Source organism: Ovis canadensis, chromosome 12 (genome assembly GCF_042477335.2).
Source record: "Ovis canadensis isolate MfBH-ARS-UI-01 breed Bighorn chromosome 12, ARS-UI_OviCan_v2, whole genome shotgun sequence".
In the NCBI taxonomy this organism is placed as follows: Eukaryota; Metazoa; Chordata; class Mammalia; order Artiodactyla; family Bovidae; genus Ovis; species Ovis canadensis.
Window position 1 is genome coordinate 78,102,522 of NC_091256.1, and position 15,651 is coordinate 78,118,172.

Below are 15,651 nucleotides of genomic sequence, written 5' to 3' on the forward strand. Positions count from 1 at the left end.
AGTGTGATACACCACAGTGACAAATTGAATTAAAACTATATGATCATTGCAATAGATGCAGAAAAAACTTTTGATAAAATTCAGTTCAGGTCAGTTCAATCGCTCAGTCATGTCCGACTCTTTGCGATCCCATGAACCGCAGCACAGCAGGCCTCCCTGTCCATCACCAACTCCCGAAGTCCACCCAAACTCATGTCCATTGAGTCAGTAATGCCATCTAATCATCTCATCCTCCATCATCCCCTTCTCCTCCTGCCTTCAATCTTTCCCAACATCAGGGGCTTTTCAAATGAGTCTGCTCTTCACATCAGGTGGCCAAAATATTGGAGCTTCAGCTTCAGCATTAGTCCTTCCAATGAACACCCAGGACTGATCTCCTTTAGGATGGACTGGTTGGATCTCCTTGCACTCCAAGGGACTCTCAAGAGTCTTTTCCAGCACCACAGTTCAAAAGCATCAATTCTTCGGCACTCAGCTTTCTTTATAGTCCAACTCTCACATCCATACATGACCACTGGAAAAACCATAGCCTTGACTAGACGGACTTTTGTTGACAAAGTAATGTCTCTGCTTTTCAATATGCTCTCTAGGTTGGTCATAACTTTTCTTCCAAGGAGTAAGCGTCTCTTAATTTCATGGCTGCAATCACCATCTGCAGTGATTTTGGAACCCCAAAAAATAAAGTGAGCCACTGTTTCCACTGTTTCTCCATCTATTTGCTGTGAAGTGATGGGACTGGATGCCATGATCTTCATTTTCTGAATGTTGAGCTTTAAGCCAACTTTTTCACTCTCCTCTTTCACTTTCATCAAGGGGCTCTTTAGTTCTTCACTTTCTGCCTAAGGGTGGTATCATCTGCATATCTGAGGTTATTGATATTTCTCCCGGCAATCTTGATTCCAGCATGTGATTCTTCCAGCCCAGCGTTTCTCTGGGCTGAATAACCTATATGTAGATGTACTCTGCATATAGGTTAAATAAGCAGGGTGACAATATACAGCCTTGATGTACTCCTTTTCCTATTTGGAACCAGTCTGTTGTTCCATGTCCAGTTCTAACTGTTGCTTCCTGACCTGCATACAGGTTTCTCAAGAGGCAGGTCAGGTGGTCTGGTATTCCCATCTCTTTCAGAATTTTCCACAGTTTATTGTGATAAAATTCAATACCCATTTATGATATAAAGTTCCCCATAAAGTGGGCATAGGGGGAACTTACCTCAACATCATAAAGCCATATATGATAAACCCTACTCACAGCTAACATCCTACTCAATGGTAAAAAGTTGAAAGTATTTTCCTCTAAGTTCAGAAACAAGGCCAAGGGTGAAGGATATCCACTTGGCACTTTATTCAACAGAATTATGAAGTCCTAGACATGTTAGAGAAGAAAGAGAAATGAAAGGAATCCAAATTGGAAAAGGAGTAATAAAACTACCACGGTTTGCAGATAACATAATGCTATACATAGAAAATCCTAAAGACGCTACCAGAAGATTACTAGAGCTCAATAATTTCAGTACAATTCCTGGACACAGTTAATATACTGAAATACTTTCTTTTTCGATACACTAACAGTTACCATTGTATCAAAAAGAATAAAATACCTTGAAATAAACCTACCTAAGGAGGTAAAAGACCTGTATTCTAAAAACTATGAGATGCTGATGAAAGAAATCAAAGATAACACAAACAGAAGGAAGGATATACAATATTCTTGGACTGTAACAATCAATATTGTCAGAATGAGTATACTACCCAAGACAGTCTACATGTTCAGTGCAATTGCTGTCAAATTACCAATGGCATTTTTCACAGAATAAGAAATTTTAAAATTTATATGGAAGCACAAAAGACCTCAAGTAGCCAAAGAAATCTGGAGAAAGTAAAACAGAGCTGGAGGAAACAGGCTCCCTGACTTCAGAATATACTCAAAGCTATAGTCATCAAAATAATGTGGTAGTGGCACAAAAACAGAAATATTGATCAATGGAACAGGAGAGAAAGCTCAGAAACAAACCAACACACCTATGGTCAATTAATCCACAACAAAGGAGGCAAAAATGTACAATAGCAAAAATACAGTTTCTTCAATAAGTGGTGCTGGGAAAACTGAACAAACGCATGTAAAAGAGTGAAATTAGAACATTCTCTAACACCATAAAAATAAACTCAAAATGGATTATAACTTAAATGTAAAACCAGATATCATAAAACTTTTGGGGGGAAACATAGGCAGGATACATAAATAGCAGCAATATCTTTTTGGCTCCATCTCCTGAGTAATGAAAATAAAAATTTAAGTTAAAAAGAAAATTTTAAAAAATCAGATCTAAATAAACTTAAAAACTTTTCCACAGCATAGGAAACCATAAACAAAATGTAAAAGGCCACCTACAGAATGGAAGAAAATATTTTCAAATGATGTGACCGACAAGGGATTAATCTCCAAAATATATAAACAGTTCATTTTCCTACAAAAGGGCAGAAGATCTAAATAAACATTTCTGCAAAGAAGATATACAGGTGGCCAACAGGCACATGAAAAGATGCTCAATATCATTAATTATTACAAAAATGCAAATCAAAATTACAATGAGGTATCATTTCACACCACTCAGAATGGCCATTATCCAAAAGTCTACAAATAATAAAGGCTGGAGAGGGTGTGGAGAATAAGAAGCCCTCCTGCCTTGTTGGTGGAAATGTAAACTGTTATAGCCACTATGGAGAACAACATGGAGGGTCCTTGAAAAGCTAAAAGTAGAGCTATCCTGCTTTTTTTGCTCCTGCAGCTTTACTTCTGGGCATTTATCTAGAGAAAACCATAATTTGAAAATACACATTCACCCCAATGTTCACTGCAGTACTGTTTACAACAGCCGAGATATGGAAGCAACCTACATGTCTATTGACAGATGAATGGCTAAAGATGCGGTATATATACACAATGAAAGATGAGTCATAAAAAGGATAAAATAATGTCATTCGCAACATGGATGGATCTAGAGATTACCATGCTAAGAGAAGTCGGAGAAAGATAAAGTAACATGTGATATCACTTATATGTGGAATCTAAAGAAAGACACAAATGAACTTTCCTACAAAACAGAAATAGACCCACAGACATAGAAAAGCAAGTTATGCTTACCAAAGGGAAAAGGGAGTTGGAGGGAGGGATAAATTGAGAAATTAGGACTGACATGTACACACTACTATATAGCACAGGGAACTATACATAATATTTTGTAATAAACTAAAAGAAAATAATCTGAAAAAGTACATATTTATGTATAATTGAATCACTTTGCTGTACACCGGATTAACACAGCATTATAAATCAACTATACTGCACAATTGCACTCATCTCACATGCTAGTAAAGTAATGCTCAAAATTCTCCAAGCCAGGCTTTAGCAATACGTGAACCGTGAACTCCCTGATGTTCAAGCTGGTTTTAGAAAAGGCAGAGGAACCAGAGATAAAATTGCCAACATCCGTTGGATCATGGAAAAAGCAAGAGAGTTCCAGAAAAACATCTATTTCTGTTTTATTGACTATGCCAAAGCCTTTGACTGTGTGGATCACAAGAAACTGTGGAAAATTCTGAAAGAGATGGGAATACCAGACCACCTCACCTGCCTCTTGAGAAATCTGTATTGCAGGTCAGGAAGCAACAGTTAGAACTGGACATGGAACAACAGACTGGTTCCAAATAGGAAAAGGAGTATGTCAAGGCTGTATATTGTCACCCTGCTTATTTAACTTCTATGCAGAGTACATCATGAGAAACGCTGGGCTGGAAGAAACACAAGCTGGAATCAAGATTGCCGGGACAAATATCAATAACCTCAGATATGCAGATGACACCACCCTTAGGGCAGAAAGTGAAGAGGAGCTAAAAAGCCTCTTGATGAAAGTGAAAGACGAGAGTGAAAAAGTTGGCTTAAAGCTCAACATTCAGAAAACAAAGATCATGGCATCCGGTCCCATCACTTCATGGGAAATAGATGGGGAAACAGTGGAAACAGTGTCAGACTTTATTTTGGGGGGCTCCAAAATCACTGCAGATGGTGACTGCAGCCATGAAATTAAGAGACGCTTACTCCTTGGAAGAAAAGTTGTGACCAACCTAGATAGCATATTCAAAAGCAGAGATATTACTTTGCCGACTAAGGTCCATCTAGTCAAGGCTATGGTTTTCCTCTGGTCATGTATGGATGTGATAGTTGGACTGTGAAGAAGGCTGAGCGCCGAAGAATTGATGCTTTTGAACTGTGGTGTTGGAGAAGACTCTTGAGAGTCCCTTGGACTGCAAGGCGATCCAACCAGTCCATTCTGAAGGAGATCAACCCTGGGATTTCTTTGGGAGGAATGATGCTAAAGCTGAAGCTCCAGTACTTTGGCCACCTCATGTGAAGAGTTGACTCATTGGAAAAGACTCCGATTATGGGAGGGATTGGGGGCAGGAGGAGAAGGGGACGACAGAGGATGAGATGGCTGGATGGCATCACTGACTCTATGGACGTGAGTCTGAGTGAACTCCGGGAGTTGGTGATGGACAGGGAGGCCTGATGTGCTGCGATTCATGGGGTCACAAAGAGTCGGACACGACTGAGCTGAACTGACTGATACCTCAATAAGAAAAAAGTTTTTTAATTTGAATGGTAATTAATTCCCTGAAATAGTTGCCTGCTGTCATAACTGCTGGGAGTTTTCATGTACTACCAGGGGAATACAGATACCACAGTTTGAAACTATTGCTGTAAAATATGATTCTTAACTTTAGGGGCTCAACATCCCTTAAATTATGTTGAACTCTATAGGCCCTCTTATCCAGAAAAGTCAATCAATCTGAGTCTTGCTTCATCTCTCTTGCTAACTTGCACACACATACCTACATACTCAACGTACAGAAATGGTTTCATTCACAGATCCCCTAATGCTTAAATATAGACCTCAAGTTTAAAATCATGGCTTAGAAACACTCATTTTCAGGGAACTCATAAAACGTTTCTTTTGGCTTTTTCTTGATGCTTTTTAATTTTAATGATTTAAGTGTGTTTTTTCCTAAACAACTTTGTGTAGAAAACAAAATAAAGAGCATTTCATTTGCATGTTTCCCCAATATCCTAGGGACAGTACCCTACCTATAACAACTGAGGATGGATTCTACATAGTTCAGTTCAGTTCAGTCGCTCAGTTGTGTCCGACTCCTTGCGACCCCATGATTCTCAGCACGCCAGGCCTCCCTGTCCATCACCAACTCCCAGAGTTCACTCAAACTCATGTCCATCGAGTCAGTGATGCCATCCAGCCATCTCATCCTCTGTCGTCCCCTTCTCCTCCTGCCCCCAATCCCTCCCAGCATCAGGGTCTTTTCCAATGAGTCAACTCTTCGCATGAGGTGGCCAAAGTACTGGAGTTTCAGCTTCAGCATCATTCCCTTCAGATTCAGTCAAACTTGAATTATGGTTCTTGGGTCATCTATTTGATCCGGTTTGTTTTTTTTTTCCCCCTTTATTCGGTATGTCTCCACAAGTCTTCCTTGAATGTATAACTTCTTTAAATTTCTACTACCCAACCTCCCACCCAGTAATTTGACCTTACAAAATATTAGGGAAAGATCAAGGATCATTCATGTTTTAAAGAGATTTTTGACTCCAAGAAAGGTTCACATGTGTCTTATAAGTTTTTAGCTTGTTTTTCGTGAATTTAAAGAATTACTGGCTTTACAAAACTCAAGTGCATTCTATTTCCCAAGTGTAAAAAAAAATTTTTTCTTTGTAGCTTCCCTTCTACTTTAATAGCCCTTATTTTTCAGTGTCTTTTCACATGATTTTTTAAAAACTTAACCTCAGAACAATCAGTCTGGGAAACAGCACACCAAGAATCAAGATCCCCACTTGGTGGGTGAAAAAGCTTAGGTGCAGCTACCAACCAAGTTCATTCTTGGGGAGGAGAAAGCTAACCCTCAATATTCCAGGCAAATAGCCACAATGCCTGCCCTGAAGGCCTCTTCTGACCTAACTTGCTAATGCTTTTTCTTTCTTGTGCTGTTGTAGATATTGATGAGTGCCTGGAACAGAATGTGCGCTGTGGGCCAAATCGCATGTGCTTCAACATGAGAGGAAGCTACCGCTGCATTGAGACACCCTGTCCACCTGACTACCAACGGGATCCTGTGTCAGGGTATGTCTTGCCTTCTTTTCCCAGGCATGCTTTTGAAAATCCTCCTTCCTCTCTCTCCTTGACCAGCAAGCCCTGTCTGCAGTCATGTTTCTCACTCACAGGAAGTCAGTAATCCCTCAGGGGCTAGGGGTTTACAGTGTGTTCCTTCTTCAGAGAGTGGGCAAAAAAATGAATTCATCCTGCAGCAGCGATTGCCAGCTTTGAGCTACCAGAGTTTCCTGGCACAAGTCTGCTCAGCGTGTAATGCACCAGGCAACATCTAGAATCCTTCCTTGGCAGGGAGCATTTTATAGGGTGACAGAGCCTACCTATCTTTGAAATTGCCTCTTTTCTCGTGGTGTTGGCTCAGGGGCTTCAGGGCTCTCTGCTTTTAGAGCACTCACTCTAAGAAGTACCATGGTTGTACAGTGATGAGTCATCATGACTCCGCGGGAGTGTGGAGGAGACCGAGGATGAGTCAGTCGTCTGCCTGCTCACTCACATCTCATCTTGTTTACATATTCTGCTGTCTGAAACACTGTCTTTTCTGGGTTTTGAATAAACTGCTTTGTTTTCTCCCTCCCCTTACAGAAATGTTGCACTGTGTTTAGGTACAGAGTTGGTGGGGTGCTTGGAAAATGAGATAATGGCCATCATGAATAGGCTCCACTAATAAGGAGGTAGTTCTGAAACCAGACTCTGGTTGGATCTCACTTTGTTTTCCTCTCAGTGGTGACTCCCATGTTACTGTAACACGGTCAAGTGTGCGCTGCCCAGGATTCATCCAAAACCTATTTGTAATCTGTCTGAGGGGAATAGGGAAGGGGGAAGATTAAAATTACAGACTTATCAGACTTTGAAAAATACTATGACTGAAGAATCTGTATCTTCAGAACATGGTCCTTTGTGCATTTTTTTGTTTTACTCTTTATTACCAGTGATTTCTGGCACACAATTTCAAAGTCATGACGACTCATAAACAACTACTGTGGGCTCTGGAAAAAGAAAATATACTATTTTTAATCTAAAATGATGTGGAAAGCAAATACCGAAAAGAAAGTTGTTTCTTTTTTTTTTGTAGTCGTAATTGACCTTTTATTATTTTTAGAAAAACCAATATCAATATATTCTATTTCTGCTTTCAAATAGTCTTAGGGTAGATGTTAAAATTTTAAAATCATTTGTAGTCCTCTCTTTAAGAAGTCCTTGTTTCCAATATATATGCAGATGTTTCTCTTTCCAAAACCTACTTTTCACTTTAAAGATGTTCTGTGGTACTTTTTTCAGTGGTTCAAAAGCTTCTGATTTTAATGGAGCTGAGAGAGAAATATATGACTCTAGACCAGCACACACTCGTCAGCATCTGGCATCTGGTTTCAGTTAATAACACAGACCATGGGGTGAACCTTAGTATTTTGAAGTCATACTGTCTCCTGCCTTTAATGCCCCCAGATTGTCATGGATCATGACCACCTGCATTGTGCCTTTTCCTGCTTCCAAGCCACGATAACTTGATCTATTTCATGTGATTGTTGTCCTTAGGTTCTGTCTCAAGAACTGTCCACCCAATGATTTGGAATGTGCCTTGAGTCCATATGCCCTGGAATACAAACTCGTCTCCCTCCCGTTTGGAATAGCTGCCAATCAAGATTTGATCCGGCTGGTTGCATACACGCAAGATGGAGTGATGCATCCCAGGACAACTTTCCTCATGATAGATGAGGAACAGACCATTCCCTTTGCCTTAAGGGATGAAAACCTGAAAGGAGTGGTGTACACAATACGACCACTGCAAGAACCAGAGACCTACCGCATGAGGGTTCGAGCCTTATCCTACAGTGCCAACGGGACCGTTGAGTATCAGACCACATTCATTGTTTATATAGCTGTGTCTGCCTATCCATACTAAGCAGTTCTCCAAAGCGTAACTCCACATAGTTAACCCACATTTACCACAGTAATCAAGTTCCCTGAACAGCTGCTATCGTGGCAGCTTGAGATGGTGCTGTGCTCTGTTTTGTGTGCCTTCCTTGGTACTGTTGAGGTATTTTCATGATTCCACCATGGTCGTATCTTTTGGTAAGAGCTAGAAAAGTCTTGTAGTATTTTCTTTATTTATTACACTGGAGCAGTTCCTTTGCAAGGATTATTCTAAACATTTAACGGGACCCATCAGTGATGTTTTATAGTAACATAGTAGCTAAGATAACTTTGTAAAAAAGAAAAAAATTCAAAGCCAAGTGAATTTCAGCATTTAACCATTTTGATAATAATAAAGCTAGTTGCTGTGTGTTTTGATCAAAGCTTACTAAGTAACTTATGAAGATACTTTTTTAAGTATTAATACTTTATATTAATAATAGGACTTACATACTTATTTTTACTTTAAAAACTAAAGAAATACCACTCATTATAGAAGTATAGTACAGCTTCTAGAAAGCTTTCTAATACCAAATGATGTTTACCTTGATTGAGCATCCAAAATAAGGATATTATTTTCAGTAACTTTGTGGAACCAGCTGAACCAGTTATAATAATAAATATATTTGTCCTCAGTGATTATGGCATGGATCTTTGCTCTAACATTTTTGACATAGTTTTCCATTCAGTTAGCGCCATAAATTTTACATTTTAGCATTTTTTAAATTTTCCTGTCAATTGGAAACAATTTTTGAAACACCAATGGGACAATTTTGTTTTTCTTGAAAATCTTGTATGTTCAAATTAGCATAATGTTAAACGTCAATACACTGTACGTGGTGGTAATAGACTCTGGAAGCAATTGCCGAGATGTATTGTATTTTTATGAAGTGTACATATATTGCCTTAGTGTGTATTTTCTTTATAATATCTTGATGGACTCTTTTATAAAGTTATTTTATAAAAAAAAATTGTTCCAGTAAAACCTGCCTAAATAAAATTTTCACATCCTTTTTCTTAACTTTTTTAAAAACCTAAATTTGATTTCTTGAACTCATAACAAGCATTAAAATTTATAGACATACATACATGTATGTGTCATACATATCATGATTTTAATCATCACAACTCTTGAAACAGTATTACTCACATTTTGTATATCCACATCCTGGGATTCAGATAACCTATGTAATTTCCTTAAGATAACACAGCTAATCAATAGCGAGAATGGCACACCTTCTACATCTCACGATCAGTTCAGTCGCTCAGTCATGTCCGACTCTTTGCGACCCCGTGAATCGCAGCACGCCAGGCCTCCCTGTCCATCACCAACTCCCGAAGTCCACCCAAACTCATGTCCATCAAGTCGGTGATGCCATCCAACCATCTCATCCTCTGTCGTCCCCTTCTCCTCCTGCCCTCAATCTTTCCCAGCATCAGGGTCTTTCCAAATGAGTCAGCTCTTCACATCAGGTGGCCAAAGTATTGGAGTTTCAGCTTCAGCATCAGTCCTTCCAAAGAACACCCAGGGCTGATCTCCTTCAGAATGGACTGGTTGGATCTCCTTGCAGTCCAAGGGACTCTCAAGAGTCTTCTCCAACACCACAGTTCAAAAGCATCAATTCTTCGGCACTCAGCTTTCTTTATAGTCCAACTCTTACATCCATACATGACTACTGGAAAAACCATACCCTTGACTAGACGGAGCTTTGTTGACAAAGTAATATCTCTGCTTTTTAATATGCTGTCTAGGTTGGTCATAACTTTCCTTCCAAGGAGTAAGCGTCTTTTAATTTCATGGCTGCAATCACCATCTGCAGTGATTTTGGAGCCCAGAAAAATAAAGTCAGCCACTGTTTCCACTGTTCCCCTATCTATTTGCCATGAAGTCATGGGACCAGATGCCATGGTCTTAGTTTTCTGAATGTTGAGCTTTAAGCCAACTTTTTCACTCTTCTGTTTCACTTTCATCAAGATCTGCCATCTCATAACTCCAAGTTAAATGATGTCCCCATTTCATGACAATTTTCTTAAACAGTTATATTGCATTGAGTGATTTCATCTACCTATGATAGGTAATAAACTAGCAAAGGCCTAATCATGGCCTGTGATTGAAGAATTTTTATCTAGATTACATTATTCAAAGAAAACTGGAAAAATCATCTAGTCCACAGCCAAGCAGTCAGACAGGTGGTTATCTAAATCAGTATTTGCCAAAGAAAATTCTATAGAATAGCCCAGTTAAGGTATTTTGAGTCAACTGAGTTCTAGCATCAAACAAGTTTGTGAAACACTATATAACATGTCCTCCTACTAAGTATTTATTATATATTAAGCAAATACTTAACTCAGCAGTGGCCACAGGACTAGAAAAGGTCAGTTTTTATTCCAACCTCAAAGAAGATCAATGCCAAAGAATGCTCAAACTACTGCACAATTGTACTCATCTCACATGCTAGCAAAGTAATGCTCAAACTTCTCCAAGCTAGGCTTCAACAGTACATGAACCGACAACTTCCAGATGTTCAAGCTGGATTTAGAAAAGGCAGAGGAACCAGAGATCAAATTGCCAACATCCACTGGATCACAGAAAAAGCAAGACAATTCCAGAAAAATATCTGCTTCGTTGACTATGCTAAAGCCTTTGACTGTGGATCACAACAAACTATGGAAAATTCTTGAGAGATGGGAACATCAGACCACCTTATCTGACTCCTGAGAAACCTGTATGCAGGTCAAGAAGCAACATTTAGAACTGGACATGGAACAATGGACTGGTTCCACATATTGGGAAAGGAGTACATGAAGGCTGTAAAATGTCACCCTGTTAATGGAACTTATATGAAGACTACATCCTGCAAAATGCAAGGCTGGATGAAGCACAAGTTGGAATCAAGATTGCCAGGAGAAATATAAATAACCTCAGATACACAGATGACACCACCCTAATGGGAGAAAGTGAAGAGGAACTGAAGAGCCTCTTGATGAAAGTGAGAGAGGAGAGTGAAAAAGTTGGCTTAAAACTCAACATTCAAAAAACTGAGATCATGGCATCCAGTCCCATCACTTCATAGCAAATAAATGGGGAAACAATGGAAACAGTGACAGACTTTATTTTCTTGGGTTCCAAAGTCACTGCAGATGGTGACTGCAGCCATGAAATTTAAAGATTCTTGCTTCTTGGAAAAAAAGCTATGAAAAACCTGGACAGCATATTAAAAAGCAGAGACATTACTTTGTCAACAAATGTCCATATAGCCAGAGCTACATGTTTCCAATAGTCATGTATGGATGTGAGAGTTGGACCATAAAGAAGGCTGAGTGCCAAAGAATTGATGCTTTTGAACTGTGGTGTTGGATTAGACTCTTGCGAGTTCCTTGGATTGCAAGGAAATCAAACCAGTCAATCCTAAAGGAAATCAATCCTGAATATTCATTGGAAGGACTGATGCTGAAGCTCCACTACTTTGGCCACCTGATGCAAACAGCCAACTCATTGGAAAAGATCTTGATGCTGGGAATGGTTGAAGGCAGGAGGAGAAGAGGATGACAGAGAATGAGATGGTTGGATGGCATCCCCAACTCAATGGATATGAGTTTGAGCAAGCTCTGGGAGATGGTGAAAGACAGGGAAACCTGGCGTGCTACAGTTCATGGGGTTCAAAGAGTTGGACTCAACTGAGCGACTGAACAACAATGACATTAAGTTCAAATATCAAACAAGTTTGTGAAACACTACATAACATGTCCTTCCATTAAGTATTTACTATGATTCAGTTCAGTTCATTTGCTCAGTCATGTCCGACTCTTTGCGACCCCATGAATCGCAGCACACCAGGCCTCCCTGTCCATCACCAACCCCCGGAGTTCACTCAGACTCACGTCCGTCGAGTCAGTGATGCCATCCAGCCATCTCATCCTCTGTCGTCCCCTTCTCCTTCTGCCCCCAATCCCTCCCAGCATCAGAGTCTTTCCAATGAGTCAACTCTTCGCATGAGGTGGCCAAAGTACTAGAGTTTGAGCTTTAGCATCATTCCTTCCAAAGAAATCCCAGGGCTGATTTCCTTCAGAATGGACTGGTTGGATCTTGCAGTCCAAGGGACTCTCAAGAGTCTTCTCCAACACCACAGTTCAAAAGCATCAATTCTTCAGCACTCAGCCTTCTTCACAGTCCAACTTTCACATCCATACATTATCATGCTGATCTTACTGATATTTAAATGATCTACTTAAATAATCCCAGAAATTCAGTAGTAAACAAAATTTGCTCAAGTTTTAAGTGTTACCAAGATATTTAATCATAAACATTTTCCCCCAGTATATTGTAACATATATATTGCAGTCTTCCCTGGTGGCTCAGAGAGTAAAGAATGGACTTGCAGTGAAGAAGACCCAGGTTCAACCCCTGGATCAGGAAAATCCCCTGGAGAAAGCAATGGCAACCCACTCTAGTATTGTTGCCTGGAGAATTCCATGGACAGAGGGGCCTAGTGGTCTACAGTTCATAGAGTTACAAAGACTCAAACACAACTGAGGAGTGAACACTTAATACAAGATATTTAATCACAAACATTTTCCTCCAATATATTGCAATATATCACTTGACTTTTGGAGAATACTGGTTTAATACAGTCAAGATATCTGCTCAATTCCTCAGTTCTTAGAAAGGACAATTTATAGCCTACTTTAGTAAACAATTCTAGCACATGATCCTGACCATTGAGCTTTTTCTTGAATTAAACATTGACTTCAACACCCTACTCACATCACTGGACAGATCATCCAGACAGAAAATCAAGAAGGAAACACAGGCCTTACATTATCAGATGGACTTAATTGACATTTATAGGACATTCCATCCAAAAGCAGCAGAATACATATTCTTTTCAAGTGCTCATGTAACATTCTCCAGGACTGATCACATGCTGAACAGCAAAGCAAGCCTGAGCACATTTAAAATCTTATCAGGGCTTCCCTGGTGGCTCAGACAGTAAAGAGTCTGCCTACAATGCGAGAGACCCATGTTCGATCTGACCCCAATACTATGAGATTAGACATCAACCATAAAAAAAAAAATTACAAAAAACATCAACACATGGAGGTTCACTTCCCTGGTGGCTCAGACAGTAAAGCATCTGTCTACAATGCGGGAGACCTAGGTTCAATCCCTGGGTCGGGAAGATCCCCAGGAGAAGGAAATGGCAATCCACTCCAGTACTATTGCCTGGAAAATCCCATGGACAGAGGAGCCTGGTAGGCTACAGTCCATGGGGTCGCAAAGAGTCGGACATGACTGAGTGACTTCACTTCACTGAAAAAACAATAGATCACTGAAGAAATCAAAGAGAAAATACAGTTACTATGTTTGGGTACAAATTTTTCAAATACCTTTATGATAAACAGACCATTATGATTGTCACATACTTAAGGACCACTGCATGCATTGGAGAAGGAAATGGCAACCCACTCCAGTGTTCTTGCCTGAAGAATCCCAGGGACAGGGGAGCCTGGTGGGCTGCCGTCTATGGGGACACACAGAGTCAGACATGACTGAAGTGACTTAGCAGCAGCAGCAGAGACAAATTAAAAAAAAAAACACAAACAATGATCCAAAAAGAGGGAAGTTTATAGCAATACCAGCTTACCTGAAGAAACAAAAAATCTCAAACATCTAACCTTACACCAAAAGCAACTAGAAAAAGATCAAACAAAATGCAAAGTTGGAAAGAAATCATAAAGATCAGAGCAGAAATAAATAGAAACTAAGAAAACAGTAGAAAAGATCAGTGAAACTAAAAATATTCTTTGAAAAGATAAAATTGATAAACCTTTAGCCATTCTCATCAAGAAAAAAAAGAGGGTCCAAATCAATAAAATCAGAAATGAAAACAGAACGGATATCACAGAAATACAAAGGATAAGAAGCTACTCCAGGTAATTATATGCCAATAAAATAGACAACCTAGAAGAAATAGACAAATTCTTAGAAAAGTACAATCTCCCAAGTCTGAACCAGAAAGAAATAGAAAATTTGAACAGATCAGTTACAAGTACTGAAATTGAATCTGTGATTTAAAATTCCCAACAAACAGAAGTCCGGAACCAGAAGGCTTTGCTGATTAATTCTATTAAACATTTAGAGAAGAGTTAACACCTATCCTTGTGAAGGTAGTCCCAAGAAATGCAGAGGAAAGAACACTTCCAAACTCTTTCTAGGGGGCACGATCACCCTGATACCATAGCCAGACAAAGGTACATCAAGAAAAGAAAAATTACAGGTCAACATCAAGATGAACATAGACGCAAAAATCTTCAACATAATACCACCAAACTGAATCCAATGCAAAGAATCATACACCATGAACAAGTGGAATTTATCCAGGGATGCAAGGATTTTAATATCCACAAATCAGTGTGGTATACCTCATTAATACATTGAATAAAAGCCATATGATCATCTCAATAGATGCAGAAAAAGTTCACAGAATTCAACATCCATTTATGGTTTAAAAAAAAAACTTTCCATAAAGTGGGCATATAGGGAACCTACTTCAACATGAAGGCCTCATATGACAAACTCACAGATAACATCATATTCAATGCTGAACAACTGAAAACATTTTATCTTAAAAATAGGAAGAAGACAGAATGTTTATTTTCACCACTTATATTCAACACCATGTTCTTTTGGAAGTCAAAGAAATGAATTCAAACTGGAAAATAAAAGCTGTCACTGTTTGCAGGTGACATGATACTGTACATAGAATATCATAAAGACACCACCAGAAAACTGTAATAACAGAACTCGATGAATTCAGTAAAGTTGTAAGATACAAAATTAATACATAAATTTGTTGCATTTTGGTACACTAACAACAAAAGTTCAAAAGCAAAATTAAGGAAATATTCTTATTTACCATTACATCAAAGAGAATAAAACATCTACAAATAAACTTACCTAAGGAGGCAAAAGACCTGTACTCTGAAAACTGTAAGATGCTGATGAAAGAAAACAAAAGATAACACAAAGTAGAAAGATACAGTGTGTTCTTGGATTTAAACAATCTTATTGTCAAAAGGACAAGGCCATCTGTTCAAGGCAGTCTACAAATTCACTGCAATCTTTATCAAACTACCAATTGCATTTTTCTCAGAACTAGAAAAAAAGATTCTAGAATTTGCATTCAAACACAAAAGAGCCCAAATAGCCAAAGCAATCCTGAGAAATAAAATTGGAGCTGGAGGAATCAGGTACTCTGGCTTCAGACAATACTACAAGGATACAGTCATCAACTGTATCAACAGTACAGTATTAGCATACACACGCACAAAAAAAAATACAGAGTAATGGAACAGGATAGAAAACCCAGAAAGAAATCCATACACCTATAGTTAACCTATGACAAAGGCAAGATTATAAAATGGAGAAGAGATGGTCTCTTCAATAAGTGACACTGGGAATACTGCACAGTCACATGTTAAAGAATGAAAGTAGAATATTTTCTAACACCATATGCAAAAGTAAACTCAAAATGGATTAAAAACCTAAATGTGAAACTAGATAC

At 39.0% G+C, this 15,651-nt stretch overlaps 1 protein-coding gene across 1 annotated transcript in view; it reads left to right on the forward strand.

Annotated features, from left to right (window-relative positions):
- Positions 1 to 9,107, forward strand: part of HMCN1 (hemicentin 1) — a 543,718-nt gene extending 534,611 nt beyond the window's left edge. The window contains exons 106-107 of the mRNA XM_069546297.1: positions 6,061 to 6,187; positions 7,709 to 9,107. Of these exons, the coding sequence (XP_069402398.1) occupies positions 6,061 to 6,187; positions 7,709 to 8,075 (494 nt within the window). The 3' untranslated portion in view covers positions 8,076 to 9,107. The remainder of the gene's footprint in view (positions 1 to 6,060; positions 6,188 to 7,708) is intronic.
- The last annotated feature ends 6,544 nt before the right edge of the window (positions 9,108 to 15,651 follow it).